Consider the following 21,109-nt stretch of genomic DNA (forward strand, 5'->3'; position numbering starts at 1 on the left):
GTAGGTTTATAACACACGAGCCATGTGCATATACAGTAATGCTGTATGAGTTTTCTAGTTGCACTTTGCATCACAGGGTCGTTGCTAGAATCCTAAGAGATCTGGGGCACTTTTGGGCACTCTAGATGGAAAATGGATGTGGCCACGCACCAGAGTGTGGTCATTGATGGAGCAAAATTTACATGAACTTAACAGCAGTCTAATGGTGCCCATACACGATACAATAAAAACGTTTGATTTTCCCGTTTTTTTTATCTAAATGATCGAATCGAATGAAAGTAGAAAAAAAATTTCGATCAAGAAATTCGAACGATTATCCCGTTTTTCCGAAAAAAATCTGATCGGACATGATGGAAAAATCTTTATATTCGATCTAACGGAATAATCAAACTAAATTATCTAATTGAAAGAAAATGAAAAATTGTACGATGGATGGCCACCATAAGTCAGCCTGCTCAGCAAAATGTTAGATAAAGCCCTCTCCATTAAACAAAAAAAACAAAAATGCAGCATATAACATAAATAAGCAGTGTCACTTAAACATAACTAGGCAGAGTTATCTGACTTCTGTGCTGGCTGGTCTGGCTTTCTGCTTGGCAGCCTTGCCTGCCCCCAGATTATCTGGCAATTCCCCCAAAGCATTCCCTGACATTCTAGTGGACCCCTCCCATGCTTCCACAGGTCACCCATTGAGAAACCACAACTCCCAGCATGCCCCCACAGAAAAACTACAGCTCCCTGCATGCCCCCATAGAGACACCACAGTACCAGTATACCCCCCATTGATGCATCACAGCTCCCAGCATGCCCACCTTTGAGGCACCACAGCAGACTCTGCCTAGGGGACCTTCAGGGCACCCCAGAATAGATCCAGGGGCACATGCCACTGATCTTTGGGGCTAGCAACACCCCTACATTCATTGAGTTGTGATCGATCAATTGAACATTGAATGAAAGTGGACAATCAATAAAAAATTAATCTGGTAGTAATATCAAGCACATTTTATCAATCAAATATGTGTTTTGATTAGGCTCCTTTTTCACACTTTATCCGTTGCGGTGCGCTTCCACAGAATGTAGCTGAAAAGTCACATTGCGGTACAACCATACAGTGAGGCATAGAGTACGGTAAAAGTATGCCTCACTGCCACTGTAAGTGCACGTTGCCCTGTAAACACACTGCATGCTGCACGTTACCCCAATGTAACATAATAGCCCCACAGGAATATCATTGAATTTGCGTTATGATGCAATGATATTGTCCATTGCAACACGATGCAACGAACATGGTATGAAAGGGGGCGGTGGACATGAGATCAGTGTCAAAGTATGTGGTCAGACCGTCAATCAAAAGCAGCCGAAATGACAACCGATCCTTGTACAATCAAATTCAATTTTTTTATCCTGCTTGATTTATTGTCAGGATTTAGATTTTCTGCCCAATATCAATTACTTCATCAATCAAACAGGCAAAAGTGTATGCAATTCACCCTCGATTCAATTTAAGATCTACATGGAAAGGTCAATCGAACATAAAAATTGATACGTTTGTGGTTAGATTAACTCTGTACACTGCATTATACGATAATGATGTAACTTTCCCATGTTGATAAGAGATGTACCTGTCTTTGCAATACTCATCCTTCTAGCAATGCAGGCTACCCGTGACTAATTGCAAATGTTTGCATGCTGATCAGACTCTTTGAGGCCCTTTAAAAAAGGTGTTGATCATCCTGAATACCAAAAAGTGCTATTATTTTTTAAGATATAAAGGCAGTTTTTGGATTGCCATATTCCTAATAGTGATGATCAGCTGACAACTTTTCAGACTGATTACTCTTTCTATTTGATGTCTTATTTTAGCAGAAAGCCATGATCAAAATCTATTTATAGATTTGGGATTAAACGTAAGGCTCATACACACCAAATGATTCTGCGATATTGCACAACATCGTTTAACTTAAAGGAATACTATCGATGTATGCATTTATTTTTAAATGCTGTATGTTGTAGCACACAATAGGACAAGTACTAGGAGCAATTTGATTCCTCACACAGCTGTTCCTCTCAGCTGTAAAATCCTCCGTCAGTTTTGGCGTCAGTGTTGGATACAAAATGTATCTAATACTGAGGGCTCCCAGAGGGCTAGACCATGTCTGCACAGGGGAGTTGCTATCAACTCCTCAGTTTATAGTTTAATTATCACCTTGCTGAAAGAATCTTGTTGATATGGTGGTAAGGGGTTAAAGATTCTAGCAATGTGTGTTTATTATCTTTGCTTCTCTTGACTGATAAAGATACTAATAATGCTAATTGTAGACAGTGGTCTGTCCCTCTCAGCAGCTTGTAAAGTGGATGCAGCCTGGAGTGAATCACCTCAAGCAGGCAGCCAGTCTGAGGGTAAACACAGACTCCTATAGCTAGTTATATTCCAGCAATATTCCAGCTCATTTAGTTACCTGTTACTACCTCAGATCAGCCTATTTCTCCTCATGTCTGCTGCATGCTGTGAGTGACACAGTGAAATATATTTGTGAGCTGTGTGACAGAGTAACCAAGCAGCTCAGGGTGACCCAAACTACTATGAGCTGTGTGAGAAATTAATTTTTAAGCAGGGATAGTGAGAGAGAGACCTGGGTGAATAAATAAAGTGCCCCTAGCAGTAGTGGTAATGTGTACACTAATATAGAGTATTAAAAAAAAGTCGTTTCAATCGATAGTATTCCTTTAAGTTTGTTAAACAATGTTCAACGATAAACGATTGTGCGCGATAATTGTTTGCTTTAAACGACCGCCATGATGAATCCAATTGTGCACAGTTGGAAGGTCCCACGAAATAATTACTGAAATCCTCCAACGATGCGTTCGCACCTGTTGTTTGGAACCACATTCACGATTGTGGAAGATGGATCAGGGAACGATCGTTCATTGCCGCGTATCTACCCAATCCATGTTCCGCGGTCTCCTGTTGAGCATGTAGCTTTAGTTGTAAAAGCTAATGAAAGTCAGTGAGCCTCTCTACTTTTTGTAGCAAGAAGTAACAGTCAGGCCCAGGGCCGTGCAGAGGGTCCTTAAGTGGGGGGTGCTCAAATTTAAAAAAAAGGGGCCTTACAACCCCTACCCCCCTCCTCGTTTCTAGCTAGGGGGTATTGGTTGTCATGTGGGTGTTGAATAGAGATGGCCCGAACAGTTCGCCGACGAACAGTATTTTGCGAACTTCCACTGTTCGCGTTTGTGGCAAACAGCGAACATTTGGTGTGTTCAATCCGCCCCTATACATTATCATTGAGCTAAACTTTGACACTTTACCTCACAATCAGCAGACATATGGCAGCCAATCAGCTAGCACCCCGTCCTGGACCCCCCACCCCCTATCAAAAAGCAATTGCGGTGACCATATTAGATTAATTCTCTGCTGGCTGCTGACTGTTAATGAGAGCAGGGTCAGATTTGCTGCAGATAGGTAGGGAAAGAATTAGCTAGGCCTGTGTTCTTGTTCCTCACATGCTGTGAAAGCACCCCAAACAGCCCTTTTGAGGGCTAGCAAATCAGTCTCCTGTGTTTTTTATGTGTGGTACACTCCACAGCCCACTGACACCCAGAGCTGTGTGCACACTATTGCTATTGCTACATTAAGTTGCATGCACAGAACAACTCCTGTGCACTATTATTTCACTGTATTCTGATAGTACTATTGCATTTCTCTGTGTTTGACACCCAGAGCTGTGCATAATGTGATTTTTCCCTTTAGGGATTAAAACACGACTTGGCGTTAACTCCGGAATTTATGGTGGGACTTTTGGCATGGATCCCCCTCTGGCATGCCACAGTCAAAGTGTTAGACCCCTTAGAACAACTTTTCCATCACTTCAGTGGCCAGAAACAATCTTTGTAGGTTTTAAAATTTGCCTGCCTGTTGAAGTCTATGGAGATTCGCTAGATTCGCCTGTTCACAAACATTTGCAGAAGTTCATGTCGCAAACGAAAAATTTTATGTTCACAACACCTCTAGTGCTGAATGCAGATGCTGGGTGTAATATGGGTTCTGGGTGTCGATACAGAGTGTCATGTGGGTTCTGACTATGGGTGGGTATTGTGTCATGCAGGTGTTGATTGCAAGTACTTAGTGCCATGTGAGATCTGGGTGCATGTACTGGATGTCATGTGGGTGCTGGGTGCAGGTACTGGGTGTGACATGGGTGTGAATACTTGGCGCTATGCCTGTTCTGGGTGCTGGCTATGGGTGGGCTTTGGGCATCACATGGGTTTTGAATGCAGATAATTTCGATGCGGGTACTGGTTAAGTGGGTGCTTGGTGCAGATAGTGGGGGCCATGTGGAGGCTGTGTGCAGGTGTGAGTAATGGGTGCAATGTCAGGCCTGGGTGTAGGTACTTGAGATCATGTGAGCGTGAGTACGGGGTGCCAGCTATGGGGAGAAGCAGTGGATAATGGGAGATGTAGAGGTCAGTACGGGTGCTGCAGGAAGGGGAAGTCATTGGGGGTGCTGGGGGAGGGAGAGGTCAGTTTAGGTGCTGGAGGAGGTCACTATGGATGCTGCTGGGAACAGGAAGGCTACTACTGGGGTCAGGAAGGGTGCTGCTGGGGGAGGGAAAAGTCAATATAGGTGCTGTGGGAGGGAGGGGTCAGTGTGAGTGCTGAGGGAGGTAGGATCACTGCAGTGGTAATACTGGGGAGGGAGAGGTCAGTATGGATCCTAGGTGGAGGGAGAGGTCCCTGTGGGTGCAAGGTTGAGGGAGAGGTCACTGTGGATGCTGGGGGAGGGAGAGGTCACTGCTGTCAGAGAGACACTATCTTACCTGCTCCCACACAGCTGTGGGGATGGTTACACTAGGATTCTGTATGGCACCTCTTGACTCCAAAGTGTCCCAGATGGGAAGAAACTTCCTGTGGGTATGGGTGGGGCTTCCCGAAGAAGGAGGGAGGCAGAGTGAATAGAGGCGGGGCTTTGTTTTTACAGCCAAATGGGCCTTTTTATGGGGATTTAAAGAGGGGGGTGCTTGGGCACCCACAGCCCAGCCCTCCCCTCCCCCTCTGCAAGTGCCTGGTCAGGCCTGGTGATACATTACTCCAGCCAAGTGAAGCATCTTTTACATATGAGATTGAACTGATCGCATGCCAAGCAGTTTAGTCTCCCGTCTGCTGCCCTCCAGTGCAATTCAGGTGCAATTTAAATGCAGCCGAATTGCAGCGGTTGCAACACCACGCGTGTCAAACACTGACACGCAGTGGTTTTACCCGGTGGTAGAGGGCCACGATATGTCGAGATCTCACTCTATGCGGGGGGTGCCTTCCAGCGGTGATAACAAGCGCCCAGCTGGTGCCAGTTGCCTATCTGAAAGAGGCCTGAATGATGCTGTGGGTCATCATTATAAAGTGATATAACATAGCTCCTGTCTTTTATACGGAGGGTCAGTCCCTTTTTAGGATCCAAATCCCTCTGTCCATCTTTCTTCCTCATCTGTCCTTCTTTCAGGACTGATGTCTAGATCTATGTAAATATATGTATTATTCTACTAAACGTGTTTAATTTACTTTTTGTTTAATTGTCTTCATTACCATATTTTAAATGTATTTATTTCTAATTTTCAAGTGTTAAGATGAAGTAATTAGAGGTCTGGCAGGGTGTGCCATAAAAAAGTCCCTCATTCTTTTCTGAAAAAGTTGGAAGGGAAGTGATAATGGTACTGACAGTCAAACACTGGCTGCCAGTGAACAGGATATGATTGATCTTTTATAGATAATGGCATTAGAAGCAATCCAATATTAACTGCACTCTATACGTAGAGAGGTAAAAAAAAGGGAGAGGGGGCAGTTTTTGCTTTCCACTTTCATATAAATAGTTGTCCCAATATGTTTTATTAGAGATTTCTCACTAATCTCAGAATCTCTCCCATGCACAGAGTCAAACCTGCCACATCACATACATGGCAAGATTACCAGTGATCTGAGCCACTGTAAAGCTCAAAAATAATCTCAGATAACAGGAAAGGGGAAGTTACATCATTGCAAATGTTTGCATGCAGCCTAAGTGGCATTGCAGCAATATTTAGGATACACATACAGAGCTTTACCACTGAATGATTCAGTGTAGTCTTGTCTCCTCCGCTGTCATTCCAAATGCAATTGCATCAAACAGCAGGACACGGAGGAGGAGCTCTGCCTTCACTATAGCTTGTGGTTCTCCTCTCCTCAATTCCTCCTCTCCTCCCCTCCCTTGTCTGTGGAATAAGCAGCGTTCTGCTAGCCTGTGCACTAATCTGCACTTTGAGGTGTTCGCACAGAAGAAGATCAGCAGAACAACACGGTGCCATGGGCCAGCTCTGCTGCTTCCCCTTTTCTAGAGACGAGGAGAAAATCAGTAAGTGCCCCTTTTTGTGCAATAATGTACACAGTAGATGCAGTGAGTGCTGGCTTAGAAGCACTGTTTTAGTCCATCTGTGATGAGAGGTAATGAATCTGTCATGATCCTGCTAGGAAAGGCATAGATAGTGAAGCTGGCATTTAAACCTTCTCACAGCAGACTGCCTCTACTATAAATAAAGATATTAAAAATATGTGTCTGCTTTCCTTCCCTCAGTTTTCTGGCAGCTTCTTTCTATTACCAGATCACGACCAGGTAAAATCCTATGCACATATGTGTCTTACAGCTTTATTCTCATTTTTAAACTTAGTTGTGTAGAGTGTTGATGTGTAGCTGCTTATTATGAGCTTTTTTTTGTTGCATTTACTTTCATTTGTCTGCTGGTGGTGATTGCTCACAGTGCAGCTCTCCATAGCTTTTTGAAGTATGCTATATTAATAGCAATGATAGTATCGCTGAATAGTGTATAGAGATGTGATTATCATTTGATATTTCTTTATTATTTACACATAGAACTCGCATTTGTGCATCCAGGCATTTTATGTATGTTTTTATACAATACAGAATGTGGAGGAGTGAAAAGTATACAGTATGAGTGGAGATTACAGCTAGTAATCACGAGCTGAGGTTAATGGTCTGGAATTGGATTTGTAACACATGTGAGCAATCAGTGACAGTACACTTGTAAACTGCTACATATTGCTCCTAAATTCATATTTCGATTTTAGCATCACAAAGGCCTTTTCTCAATATCTAGGCCAAAGAGGCACAATTCCTGCATGTGGTTTGCATTTTCTATTCCCCTTAGTCTTCTGGAACAAATATAGTCTGTGTTGCTAAAGTAGAATTAAATAGCTCATCCTCAGCATAGAATAATTGCCAGTGCTTCGTAGTCGGCTCTATAAATACGATTCCAGCAGTACGTTCCACGGTGTGTGTATTTCACGTAGGTATGTGAAGCTAGCTGAACTGTGCCTGCCTTCCAAACTGTGTTTTACATAGGTCACTGGTGGATTTCATCCTCCATATGTCATCCGCACACTGTGGCATTCATGGATTAACAAGTCTGCAATTGATTTGTACGTTGTGTCTATGAATGAATGCACTTCTTTGGAGGTAACACAGTTGTAGGAGACATTATACACCACCTTGATTATTTAATTAGAGTAATAGGAAAGTTACAGTGACATAACTCATAGTAACCAATCCAAATTCATCAGTCACAGATCCTTTTGGAAAAATCGGGAATCTGAATGGTGGCTGTGGATTTTCAACTGTGTGTCATTACTGTTCTTTTTCATTTATTGTGCTGTAATGGTACAATTATTTGGAAGTGTTCTTATTGACCAAATTAAAAGTTTTTGGTCAATGTGATCATTTCAGTACACTGGAAACTTTTTCTGACTGAAGCTAGCCGTACACAGATCAGTAACAGCCCGATCTGGCAAGCACTTGGTCACTCCCCGATTCGGTAAATTGATTCTTTAGTAACAAGCATTTATCCAGACCGCACCATTCTAACCTGCCAAGATATCAGTGGAAACTTGACCAAGAATCAGTTGCACTGCTGCCACTGCTACCATCAGCACCGTAGAAATCTGTGGGGATATTTATCGAGCCTTGCCCAGTCACATATACAATTGAAAAAATGTCCAAAATTGATTGTAGATCAATTGTTGGCAGGTTTGAGCAAAGTCATTCAATCAATTAGAAAATCCACCCTGAATTTCGCCTCACATGTTCAAATGAAAAACTGTCCAAAACTGATTGTAAATCAATTGTCTGCAGATTTGAGCAAAGTCATTCAATCAAACAGAAAATCCACTCTGAATTTGGCCACTTTTATAGCTAAATGTACCTTTCACCATACTTAAAATGTATAGGTATGTAATTGTTCCTCTATAAACCAGACCTATCACCTTTGTTCCAATCCTGTATATATGAGCTGATTTCATAACTCATTATATACCGCTGATATTGTAATTCCAAGAAACAGTATGTTTCTCCAGTAAAGGTCTTTGTCTAGGCACAATGTTAAAGATCAGCTTCAGGGAGGTATTGTAGCAGTGATGAGATTTGTAACATGAATTATGCAAGCAGATTTAGGGAGCATGGCTGCATGCATGATGCACACGATGAGGCAGAAGGTGGTAGTGAAAGTCCCAAGAGATAAACCATTATGTCTGTCACAGAGGAGTCATACAATTTGGCTGTTCAGACCTTAACCACTTCAGTACCAGCACCCTCTGCCCCCTTAAGGACCAGAGGCTGCTGGTACGCTAAAACGCGCATACCGACGAATCGCCGCAATAATCCGTCGCTCCCGCCGGTCACGCCCCTCTGTCCTCGCCGCAGGCTGCTCTCTCTGCCATCTCTATGATGGGCAAAGCGCTGTGTGCCGGTCAGGAGCCGCTTTCATTGGCTCCTAAACCTTGTCACTCAATGTAAGCTAATGGGATTGGCTTACAGTTATGACAGGGCCAGGAGCCAATGTAAACGGCTCCTGCCCGGCTCACAACGCTCTGCTGTCATAGAGGCAGCAGGGCAGCACATTGCGGCGGGTAGAAAGCGGCGGGAACAGGCGAGGACGCGCGGTGAATGGGACATAGAGTTTACGTCCGGTCAGAACCGCAGCGCCACCCGCCCGACGTAGATTTAAACTGCGTCGGTCCGAAAGGAGTTAACGTAGCTCATTAGTGGACAGTAAAGTTCGTTTATTATTATTATTATGTATGCCTAATTTAGCATAGTTTCACAGCCACCTCACTCCATATTTAGCACTGTCCACATAGTTGGATTTCTGGAGATCACAGGCAACCAATTACCACCATCGAGACAAATAAACTGTTTGGTGGGTGTTCACTGTTATGGTGCCCATACACGATACAATAAAAACGTTCAATTTTCCCATTTTTTAGATCTAAATGATCGAATTGAATGAAAGTAGAAAATATTTTTTTTTTCAATCAAGAAATTCGAACGACTATCCCGTTTTTTTGTAAAAAATCTAATCGGACATGATGGAAAAGTCTTTATATTCGATCTAACGGAATAATCTAACTAAATTATCTAATCGGAAAAAAAATGAAAAATTGTACCATGTATGGCCACCATTATGAAGATATTTATCCTCCTTTCTGAAATTCAGGTCTGTGAAGGCAGACATGTGTCACAGTGTATATAAATGGCCATTCACAATATATAGACCAATTTAGTGTACTGTATATTGGGACACTGAGATATCAGACAGTGATAAAGGCTTATGTGCCTTATATATTATTGTAAAAAAAAGTATATTGGTAATTTTGACTAAATAGTTTGAAACTGTTTTCATATAAACGTGAAGGGTTTAAAGCTTAAGATCTTCAAACTACAGAGAGAAGTCATTATCTAAAATGCCGATGGTACAGTCATGGGTGGATCATGAGTAGAGCTTTTTAAAGTCAAAAATAACAAGTATAGCAGTGTTAATCTGATTATGAATGGTCCTTGTGTTTGGAAGGCATACTATTATTTCTACCGCTGCTATCTGTTTAAGGTATTCACCTCAGTAGTCTTATTGTTTGTGATGCAAAGGAGTTCCACCATGTGGTACATCTAATGCTGGGAATACACGTTTCGTTTTTCCCTTCGTTTTAGCCTTCGTTTCGTTCGGTAAACGAATCGAGTGTTGAAAACGTATGTGAAAATAGTCATAATCTCATTATAGTTTCGATTAATAGACCCCAAAAACGAACGACTAGTGATCGAACATGTTTGATATTATCTCTCTTTATCCATCTAATCGAGCCGTTGGTAGGCTTGATGGCTGTTCAGATCGATTATATATTCGTTTATGTTAGTCCGTCCCTGTAAAAAGGGATTTTCGTTTCGTTTCTTTGCAGCCTTCGATCATTGGAAAAACGAAACCATCAGAATCGGAAAAAAAAACGAAACCGTGGGTGGTGATATTAACCGTATGTTCGATTATTTCGGGATCGAGAAGGACAAAAGGCACAATCGAAACGAAGGTTTAAACGAAGGCAAAAACGAATCGTGTATTCCCAGCATAAAGCTAGTACAGTACCAAAAAGTCCTTAGTATATCCCCTTTCTAAGAAAAAAGATGTTTATCTATCTATCTATCTATCTATCTATCTATCTATATATATATATATATACTGAAATTGGACTCCCAACTGCTGCACATACACATGCCAGCATCCCTTCTGATATGAGTAGATATGATATAGAAGAAATCTGTCATTACGTTAAATCTGGTAAAGCTGTAAGAATGTGAAGGAGCAATACATTTACCGAGTAACTTCCTGCTTTCTGCACACTCTTGAACTAATGAGACAGACAGAGGAGACTTCTGGGTATCTTTAACGCCAAGCTGTATGCTGTTGCCATGGTTTCTAGAATGATTCCTAAAAAGAAAACTTATTAATCTACAGACTGAAATGTTAAAGATTTAATAGCATTCACTCACCAAATGGATTGTTTAGAGATTACATGTGTTGTAAAGATTTTTGTACTAAAGTGGAGTTACACATTACATTTAGTTTGGAATTATACTTTAATGTTTTAACCCACTATGGCTTATTATGCAATATAACTGTGCAGTTTCAATCCATCAAATACTCCTGGATTTTATTTCCCCACCAGTAGCTTGAAAATACTGTTGAGCAGTGTCAAGTGTGTGACAACACAGATAGTGTGAATGAGGACTTATCCCCTTGGCTTGTCCTCACATTCCACATTGGTGAGATCATTTGTGTTTTAAGAGAATTGATTAATTAGCTCTGTGTGTATCCATAAAAAGAAAGCATTGGGCCTTAGAGGGAATCTGAAGCAAGAGAAATATGGAGGCTACTATATTATTTATGTAAAAAACAATGCAAGTCACCTGACCTCTGTACTGATATACTGCCTCTAACACTTTAAAGGCTCAAATACACGTACCAACATTCTGTCCAACTATCTTCCATACTTGTCTGTTGGAAGATAAGTTGGGTGTGTGTATGGCTGTCAAACAACCAGATGACCACAGGTCGTTTGCTAGATCCAACCGGTAGATAAATCTGCCCAGCTATCATGCAGGTTGGAATGTGTGTACAAGTCTTTTGAACAACTTTTGTTGTTTTTGAATGCTGACATGCAGTTTGTCATTTAGCTTGCACGCATAGTTATTTTAGCGGTCTAACACCCAGCATTTCAACTCTGCTTTAATAGATTGCTTACAGCTTAAAAACTATTATGCCAGATTTTTTTTAAAGCAGAAATTCACTGAATAGTTAACCTCCCTGGCGTTCTGGACAGAGACGCCGGAGGTGACCGCTCAGGCCCGGGTGGGCCGATTTGAATAATTAAAAAAAAAAAACACGCAGCAAGTACTTTGCTTGCTGCGTGCCTTACCCGATCGCCGCCGATCCACCGCTACCCGCCGCGATACAGCGCCACCCCAGCCGAGACCCCGTGCGCTGCCTGGCCAATTAGTGCCAGGCAGCGCTGAGGGGTGGATCGGGTCTCACTGTGACGTCACGACGTGCGTCGCTGTGGCGACGGGGGAAGCCCTCCAGGAAATTCCGTTCAGAACGGGATTTCCGGACGGGCCATTGCGCCGGCGGCGATCGGAGGGGTGGGAGGGACACCGCATGATTCCCCCTAATCATGTAGCTAGCGCTAGGCTAGCTACATGAAAAAGAAAAAAAATTGTGCAAAAAACGTTCCCGCGGCCGCAGGGCCGTGGGAATCAGAACGCCAGGAAGGTTAAAACTCAGCATTTTAGTGCTGTATTCAGCTAGTATTTTGCTTCGGAGTTGAGATTTAGATACAAATGTATCATGTTTGGAATATAAATAAACCTCATAAAAGCCTGTCTGGGAAGCCCTCTGTGCTCTCTCAGAGAGACTTTTGTTTATTTACATTCCAAACATGATACATTTGTATCTAAATCTCAGCTCGGAAGCGGAATCCTAGCTGAATGCAGCACTAAAATGCTGAGTTTTAACTATTAAGTGAATTTCTGCTTAAAAAAAATTCTGGCTTAATAGTTTTTAAGCTGTAAGCAATCTATTAAAGCAAAGTTGAAATGCTGGGTGTTAGACCGCTTTAAGTGACTTGGGGCCATATGCAATTCACTTTTTCACCTGAGTTTTCTCCTGGGTTAAATTTTCAAACTTGTCAATAAAATGCCTTTGAAACCACCAGCAAGCAAACCAATATTCAAAATAATTTTGACAGTACCTTTTCACCTACTTTTTGGTACTTTTTCCATTTCAAAGTGCTAAAAAGTTATTTTAAATCAAAGATGAAAAATTATCTCCTAGGAGAAAACTCAGGTGAAAAAGTGAATTGCATATGGCCCTTAGTTGTTTGGTTTGTTGGTGTGTATGTACTTGTCAGGTAAACAACTTGTGGTTGGTCATGTTGTACATTAAGTTGGGCGTGTATGAGCCTGTCATTGTCCCAGAATGAGCATGCAGGCCAGAGTATCTTTACTGGCTGCATGCTTGTTGCAGGCGCATGACTCAAACACAACTAAAGCCAAACCTCAGCAAGACAGCCAGGCAACTGGCATTGTTTCTATGGGGATGAAGATGGTAGTCTCCATATTCCTTTCACTACAGGTTACCTTTACGGAACAGGCTTTGGAAAGGCTGCAGTAGAGTAAGCCAACATTCCCAATACAGTGCCATGAACATATGCTCTTGGCTTACAGTTTCCCTGCAGAAATGTATTGTGGGTGTAACGATTGTGGAATTCTCTCCGTGATCAGCGCACAAGACGTGCGCTGACACTGCGGGAAATCCTCCACAAGCGTGTAATTTGAGGGAACCCAGCAAAAGGTGCAATGCACCTGTAGAGGGAAATTCCTGTCGGCAGGAGGAGCTGTGGAGTGCAGAGGAACAGCTCCTCTGCCCTGCCACAGACGCAAGACAGGAATTGCACGAAGGGAAGAAACGCAGGGCAAGATAGCCCTGAAAGAGAGAGATCAAAGCGACAGAGGGTATGCGTGTTCACCAAACTAGTCGCCACCCTGCGACGATGAACACACAACCATGAAGACAAAGTGAGAAGGCAATCGCCAGAGATGGCGATTGCTAACAGCGACACAAGACCGAATAAGCACAGATGAGGAATGTATGTATGTCCACCAATCTAGCCGCCACCTGCGACGGCGGACACACAACAAAGGAAACCGAGTGAGAACGCAATCGCCTGAGAAGCGATTGCGAATGAGATTGAGCAAAGGGACAGATTGTATGTGTGTGCACCAAACTAGTCGCCAACCCGCGATGGTGCATACACAACAGCAGATATGAAGCAGGAACGCAATCGCGAGAGAGGCGATTGCCAGAGGTGACACAAGGCTACAGCAAGGCAGAGCACGAGAGTAGCAAAGGCACAGCAAATAATACAATGAGAAGATAAGGAAAATAACAAACGCTAGCTAAACGCAAACACCGCACTCATTCGCAACAGTGCACGCGTTTATGCGCGGTCTCCGTGTGATAAGCACAACAGAGACAAGCACGCCTAACTAACCACCGACAGACAAACATGAAACAGAGGACGCGAGCGCTTGCTTAACGGTTACCTCACCGAGCCTCCAGCAAGTCTTCGTAGCAGACAAGACAGATACACAAAAACAGGAACAAGCAAGAGACAGGATCCACAGCACTAGCGCAAGAGGCTAGTGAGATCCAGGAAGACAGAACAGAAGGATCCACAGCACTAGCGCAAGAGGCCAGTGCGATCCAAGTACAGCAAGAGAGTAGCAGACCAGAGGATCCACAGCACTAGCGCAAGGCGAGTGCGATCCAAGTAAAGAAAGAGAGATGGAGATCAGACGGATCCACAGCACTAGCGCAAGGCGAGTGCGATCCAGGCAAGACAGATTAGAGGAGATAGCTGGTAGCAACCGCTGCTCCAGCTATACTCCAAGAACAAAGATCAGAATGACTTCCTGTTGACCACTGCTGGGACAGAACAATCACAACAGACAAACGAAACAGATATGCAATCCTAACTGCACTAGGGAATCTGCCTAGTGCAGTTCCAGGAATTACTCTAAACTAATCTTCAAACAATGAGCAAGGCTGACACTCCAAGAGTGTTCCACAGGACTAACCCTTATGACCAGCCAAGGACTCTGGGAAACATAGCTCTTTATACTGCCAGTCATCAAAGGAGGCAGGTAGGGGATTTGCATAACGAGTGTATGCAAATTCCTCAGCAGCAGAACAGACCAGAAACTTGTAATGGAAAGACAGGTCTCTCTTGCAGAGACCTGCAGCCCACAGACTAGAGGAATGGTCAAACAGCTGTCTGCCAGTGCATCCAGCTGAGTGGATCATTACAGTGGGGTAATTTCATTCTTCTGTCAGCTGTCCTAGAAAATATCAAAGGGACTGTGTGAAAAGTGTTTCCATGGGTTTATGAGGGCTCCATTGTAGGAAAACAAATGTCTGGAGTATAGATAGATCGCAGATGTGGCCATAATAGACCAGCAGATCCTCGGACACTGAAAAGGCTGTCCTAGTGGTACATTGCTAAGCCGAGATTGTGAAGCACCCATCTAACCTGTTAGCATGGTAATATCATTATTGCCATAGATGTAGAAGTCTGCTGATTTGTGGCATAGAATCTGTCACCTGCATATTTGGACCAAAGGGACCTATGCAAAGGTAACTGTAGTTTGTGAGGAAAAAATATGAGCAATACCAAATGAGTTCTAAACTGATTGTACTGTATCTGGAAAAGAAATTACATGTTGTGTCACCGAATAAAAGAGCTTCATAGAGGCTTACTGGTTTAATGAGGTCATGGAGTTAATTTCACAGTCGTATGCTAAAAACGATCAGTGCTTTCATTTCTGTGCAGGAACAATCTACTATTGCACTGACTTAACAATGCACCATTCCACTCCCCAAAAGCTATACTGTCAGAAAATAATAGTATGTGCTAAAGTTTTTGGCTTAGCAAAAGCCTGCTGTTGTACAGTATTAATTAGTGTTACAATTGTGAATTCCCAGTAAATGTGAAATGAAAAGTGGAGGTGTTTAATTACCATACTACCATTTTAATTTGCATTAAGGTTTCACCTTAGGGATTTGCATATAGATAATTTTAACAATCTATTGAGATGTGTGTAAGTAATGTGTATGTTAGTATTTTTACACTTTACGGATACCCGAGGTGACATGTGACATGATGAGATAGACGTGTATGTACAGTGCCAAGCACACAAATAACCAGGCTGTTTTCCTGTTTTTTATTTCTCTGCCTGAAAGAGTTAAACATCAAGTATGTAAGTGGCAGTTCCTGTCTGAGTCAGGACTGGGTCAGACTACAGTGTGACCCTCATTGATAAGAAATTACGGGCTTGATTCACTAACCGGCACTAAGCCAGTTAGTGTGCCTTATCACTTAGTGGGCACAAACTACAGCGCTAACCTTATCTGAGGTTAGTGTGCCTTATCTGAGGTTAGTGTGCCTTATATAGCAAATATTGTACTGTAACTATACCTATCCCTACTCTCACACAGAACCCTCCCTGTACCTATCCCTAACCCCTAGACCCCCCTAGTGGTGCCTAACCCTAAGACCCCCCTGGTGGTGCCTAACCCTTACCACCCCCCCGGTGGTGCCTAACCCTAACCACCCCCCTGGTGGTGCCTAACCCTAACCACCCCCTGGTGGTGCCTAACCCTAAGACCCCCCCTGGTGGTGCCTAACCTTAAGACCCCCCTGGTGGTGCCTAATCCTAAGACCTCCCTGGTGGTGCCTAACCCTAAATCTCCCCTGGTGGTGCCTAACCCTAACCATCCCCCTAGTCGTGCCTAACCCTAACCATCTCCCTGGTCATGCCTAACCCTTACCTTCCCCACTGCACAAACACCCTTACACACATATAAACAATAATATATTTAACCTTAGAATACTTCACTATAAATAACATGAATAGAACAATGTATTAATTTGTAATAGAATAAGAATATGTAATAGAATAAATAGCGTTAAAATCACGTACACATTAATAATATTATAAATAGAAAAAGGTGTATGTATATATATATATATATATATATATATATATATATATATATATATATATATATATATACATACATATAATAGAATAGATAGCCTTACAATCACGTACGCATTAAAAATCTTAAAATAACAGTAATATTAAAAGCGATATATTAGAAAACTATAATCAACGCATTATAAGTGTAAAAAACAAAGATAATACCAAAAGCAACGTATTTCCAATAGAACAAGGTTGAAAACGATATTAACCACTTTACCCCCCGCCCGTACGGATTTCTCCGTCGCTTTTTCCATCCTTTAACCCCCAGGGACGGAGAAATCCGTACTTTGCGCACTCCCGCCACTGCCCGCGCTCCCGCTCGTAAACATGCCGCCCGCCGCTAGTAAACACGCCGCCGCCCGCTCGCCCGGAGATCAATGAACGGGAAAATCCATTCCCGTTCGTTGATCTAAGCCCCGCAATGATCCGCTGCTCTCCGATGGGCAGCGCGATCATTGTGATCTTACCCAGCCTCCAAGTACTTCCTCCAAGCTTCCGGAAGGACACTTGGAGGTCGCATTAAAACAAAAAGGTACTGTGGCCATCTTGTGGCCAAATAGTAAAACTACACCCTACACATTTTTCACATACAAATAAATTACTTTTACACAAAAAATTAACTAATTACCTCCCACACTCCCAATTTTTTTTTTTTTTGTAATAAAAAAAAAAAATTAAAAAATGTACAATAAAAAAAAATACGTAAATAGTTACCTTAGGGACTGAACTTTTTAAATATTTATGTCAGGAGGGTACAACACTGTTACTTTATAAACTATGGGCTTGTAATTAGGGATGGACGCAAAACTGAAAAAAATGCACCTTTATTTCCAAATAAAATATTGGCGCCAAACATTGTGATAGGGACATAATTTAAATGGTTTTATAACCGGGACAAAAGGGCAAATACATTTCATGGGTTTTAATTACAGTAGCATGCATTATTTAAAAACTATAATGGCCGAAAACTGAAAAATAATTTTTTTTCCACATTTTTCCTATTTTCCCATTAAAACACATTTAGAATAAAATAATTCTTGGCATAATGTCCCACCTAAAGAAAGCCTAATTGGTGGTGGAAAAAACAAGATATAGATCGTTTAATTGTGATAAGTAATGATAAAGTTATAGATAAATGAATGGAAGGAGCGCTGAAAGGTGAAAATTGCTCTGGTGGTCAGGGGGTAAACCCCCTCAGTGGTGAAGTGGTTAAGCATTATACGTATGAAAACAAATTTTAAATGATAAAATAAGTGTAAACGATAATTTAATTTTCAGCCCTGAAAGCGAAATTTAAAAACGAAAAAATAAGTAAACCACAAAGTTAAAATGAACTTGTAAATGGTATTTGTAATAAACCTTATTCTGTAAACGAAAACTTTTGTTAACACAATCCCTGCAACCGCTATTTCTCGGGCGCCCTTTTTTCCTGTCAGGCGCCCAATAGCCGATATTTTGCATTGCAGTCTATGGCGGCGCCCTTTTTGTCCATTAGCCATATGTGCCCTTTTCTACTGGCCCGCAGCGATCCACTAGGTTAATCAACTCACCACTTATTTGCTCTCCACTTCCTAAAATCTGACCGCCACTTTAATAATGTGATACAGTGATAAAGGGATCAGAGTTTGTATGGTAGCAATCAGTACATTGGTGAACAGCGTATTTGGTATTTAATAGGATTTTTATTCCTTCCAGCATTTCTACTCAATTTCCAATGTAATGACTTCACAGGAACAAAAAATCATGGAGGAAGGTATAACCTTATTTTATAAAGCTGTCCTGTTGTGTCGGTGACAATCGTAAATTTACCTCCCTTTTAGTTCTTATTACCAATAAGGACAGATCTACCCAATGGGATCATAGGCAACTTTCAGATCTGACAGGAGTTTTGTCCCTTCCATTTGCTGTGCAAAACTTAGTAAAACTTTTTGTGTGAAGTTCCACTTCAAGGCCTTTTTTTATACAATATAAATTGAGCACTAACATAATGCTTTAGCACACATGAACACACTCTTAATATGACTCAATGGACATGTTTAAAGGACCACTATCACAAAAAAATGTAACATTAAAAATACATGTGTACACATACAGTAGTTCATGTTTCCCAGAGTAAAATGCACTATACATTACATTTCTACTGTGTTGCTGTCACTCACAGTAGCTAGTAAAAATATGTCTGATCTGGTTTTAGACTAGGCCATCTCCTCATGGAGGATTCTCAGTATTTTCTTTACTCTTACAAAAGCACTCTCTGGGAAGGATCTATACAAAGATGCCCGCTAGCCCCTCTACTCATTTGCACACTTTTCTCGCTGTTGGACTAAGCAACTGCTGTATTTCACACAACATGCAAAGTTTGAAAAACGTCTAACATGGTTTATAGGGGATTTCCCCCCCCCCCCCCCATTAAATGAGTAACAGCACTATAAATCAGACATGCTTCTGTAAAGTTACATACTCAATTACAGTCAGTGTGACCTGTAATAACTGTGGGTTGATTAGAAGATTAACAGTGAGGAGACCAAGTGCTTTACAGACATGCAGCTTGTCTGTAGATGGCCAATGTGAACTGTTCAATGAAGACATGGTGGCACATGACTGAGTGACTTCTGGCGAGCAGTGTCATAGAGAGAGCTGGTGTGGCGAATCGCTATACAAGGCTGGGGGGCTATACACACCATACATTCTCAACCAAAATGGTACAAAACCGCTGGCTCAAGTTCCTGCTTTCTTGTGCATGAGGCCTGAAGAGGAACTGTAGTGAAAATAAAGTAATGGATAAAATTGCTTATATTTTACAATATTCACTTAAAAAGTTATTCACACTGTGTTTACCCACTGTAAAAACTTTCCTCACCCTGGTTTACAATGTGAAATCTAACACAGGTGACCGCGTCTTTAGTCCTGTCAGCTGAACTCTGCAGAATGTTTGTTTACTGAGGGGTATACTGTTTGCTTGGCATTTGAAAACAGCTGTTACGCCTCGCAATGCAACGAGGTTCACAGACAGGAACTGTCAGAACTATTTAAAAGGTTTGGGGAGGCGCCCAGTTATTCTGCTGATGGGTCTAAGTGTGGTAATCTACAGTAATAAAAAAAAGAGGTGTCTTACCTCCAAAGATGATTCACTCGAATAGGGTATAAGGAGTCTTTATTTTAAAGTGGTTAATTGTAGACAATCTACAATTAACCAGTCATCTTTGGAGGTAAGACACCTCTTTTTTTATTACCGTAGAGTACCACACTTAGACCCATCAGCAGAATAACTAGGCGCCTCCCCAAACCTTTCAAATAGTTATTACTCACAGCAGTGGCGTAGCTACAAACCTCTGGGCCCCGATGCGGAATCTGGATGTGGGCCCCCCCCCCCACGGCAACAACAGCCCCCCTCCCCCGGCAACACCCGACGCACACACATATCCGAATCCCTATAGCCAGCTATAGGTCCCCCCAGTATAGGTAGCCAGGCATAGGTACGCCAGTATAGTTGCCCCCGGTATAGGTTAGCCAGGTAGGTGCCTCCAGCATAGGTAGCCAGTATAGTTGCCCCCAGTATAGGTTAGATAGGCAGGCGCCGCCAGTACAGGTTAGCTAGGTGGGTGCCTCTAATATAGGTAGCCAGAATAGTTGCCCCCAGCATAGGTTAGATAGGTAGGTGCCCCCAGTATAGGTTAGTTAGGTAGGTGCCTCCAATATAGGTAGCCAGTATAGTTGCCACCTGTATAGGCTAGCTAGGTGCCCCGAATACAGGTTAGACAATTAAGTGCCCCCAGGTTAGATAGGTAGGTGCCCCCCAGTATAGGTTAGATTAGGTAGCTGCCCCCCAGTATAGGTTAGATGAGGTAGGTGCCCCCCAGGATAGGTTAGGTAGCTGCCCCCCAGGATAGATTAGGTAGCTTTCCCCCAGGATAGGTTAGGTAGGTAGCTGGCCCCCCAGGATAGGTTAGGTAGGTAGCTGGCCCCCCCAGGATAGGTTAGGTAGGTAGCTGGCCCCCCAGGGTAGGTTAAGTAGGTAGCTGCCCCCCCAGGATAGGTTAGGTAGCTGCCCCCCAGGATAGGTTAGGTAGCTGCCCCCCCAGGATAGCTTAGGTAGGTAGCTGCCCCCCAGGATAGATTAGGTAGGTAGCTGGCCCCCCAGGATGGGTTAGGTAGGTAGCTGGCCCCCCAGGATAGGTTAGGTAGGTAGCTGGCCCCCCAGGATAGGTTAGGTAGGTAGCTGGCCCCCCAGGATAGGTTAGGTAGGTAGCTGGCCCCCCAGGATAGGTTAGGTAGGTAGCTGGCCCCCAGGATAGGTTAGAGTAGGTAGCTGCCCCCCCCGGATAGGTTAGAGTAGGTAGCTGCCCCCCAGGATAGGTTAGGTAGGTAGCTGGCCCCCCAGGATAGGTTAAGTAGGTAGCTGGCCCCCCAGGATAGGTTAGGTAGGTAGCTGGCCCCCCAGGATAGGTTAGGTAGGTAGCTGGCCCCCCAGGATAGGTTAGGTAGGTAGCTGGCCCCCCAGGATAGGTTAGGTAGGTAGCTGGCCCCCCAGGATAGGTTAGGTAGGTAGCTGGCCCCCCAGGATAGGTAGGTAGCTGGCCCCCCAGGATAGGTTAGGTAGGTAGCTGGCCCCCCAGGATAGGTTAGGTAGGTAGCTGGCCCCCCAG

The 21,109-nt window shown here is 43.0% G+C and overlaps 1 protein-coding gene across 4 annotated transcripts in view; it reads left to right on the forward strand.

Annotated features, from left to right (window-relative positions):
• The window catches only part of AKAP7 (A-kinase anchoring protein 7), a 301,183-nt gene that overhangs the window by 187,932 nt on the left and 92,142 nt on the right, over positions 1 to 21,109 (forward strand). The window contains exon 8 of one of the 4 annotated variants that reach the window (XM_068231563.1): positions 6,600 to 6,638. The exons of the other annotated variants lie outside the window; for them this stretch is intronic. Coding sequence (XP_068087664.1) covers positions 6,600 to 6,638 — 39 coding nt within the window. The remainder of the gene's footprint in view (positions 1 to 6,599; positions 6,639 to 21,109) is intronic. 4 annotated transcript variants of the gene reach the window in all.

Source organism: Hyperolius riggenbachi, chromosome 4, assembly GCF_040937935.1.
Source record: "Hyperolius riggenbachi isolate aHypRig1 chromosome 4, aHypRig1.pri, whole genome shotgun sequence".
Classification (NCBI taxonomy): Eukaryota; Metazoa; Chordata; class Amphibia; order Anura; family Hyperoliidae; genus Hyperolius; species Hyperolius riggenbachi.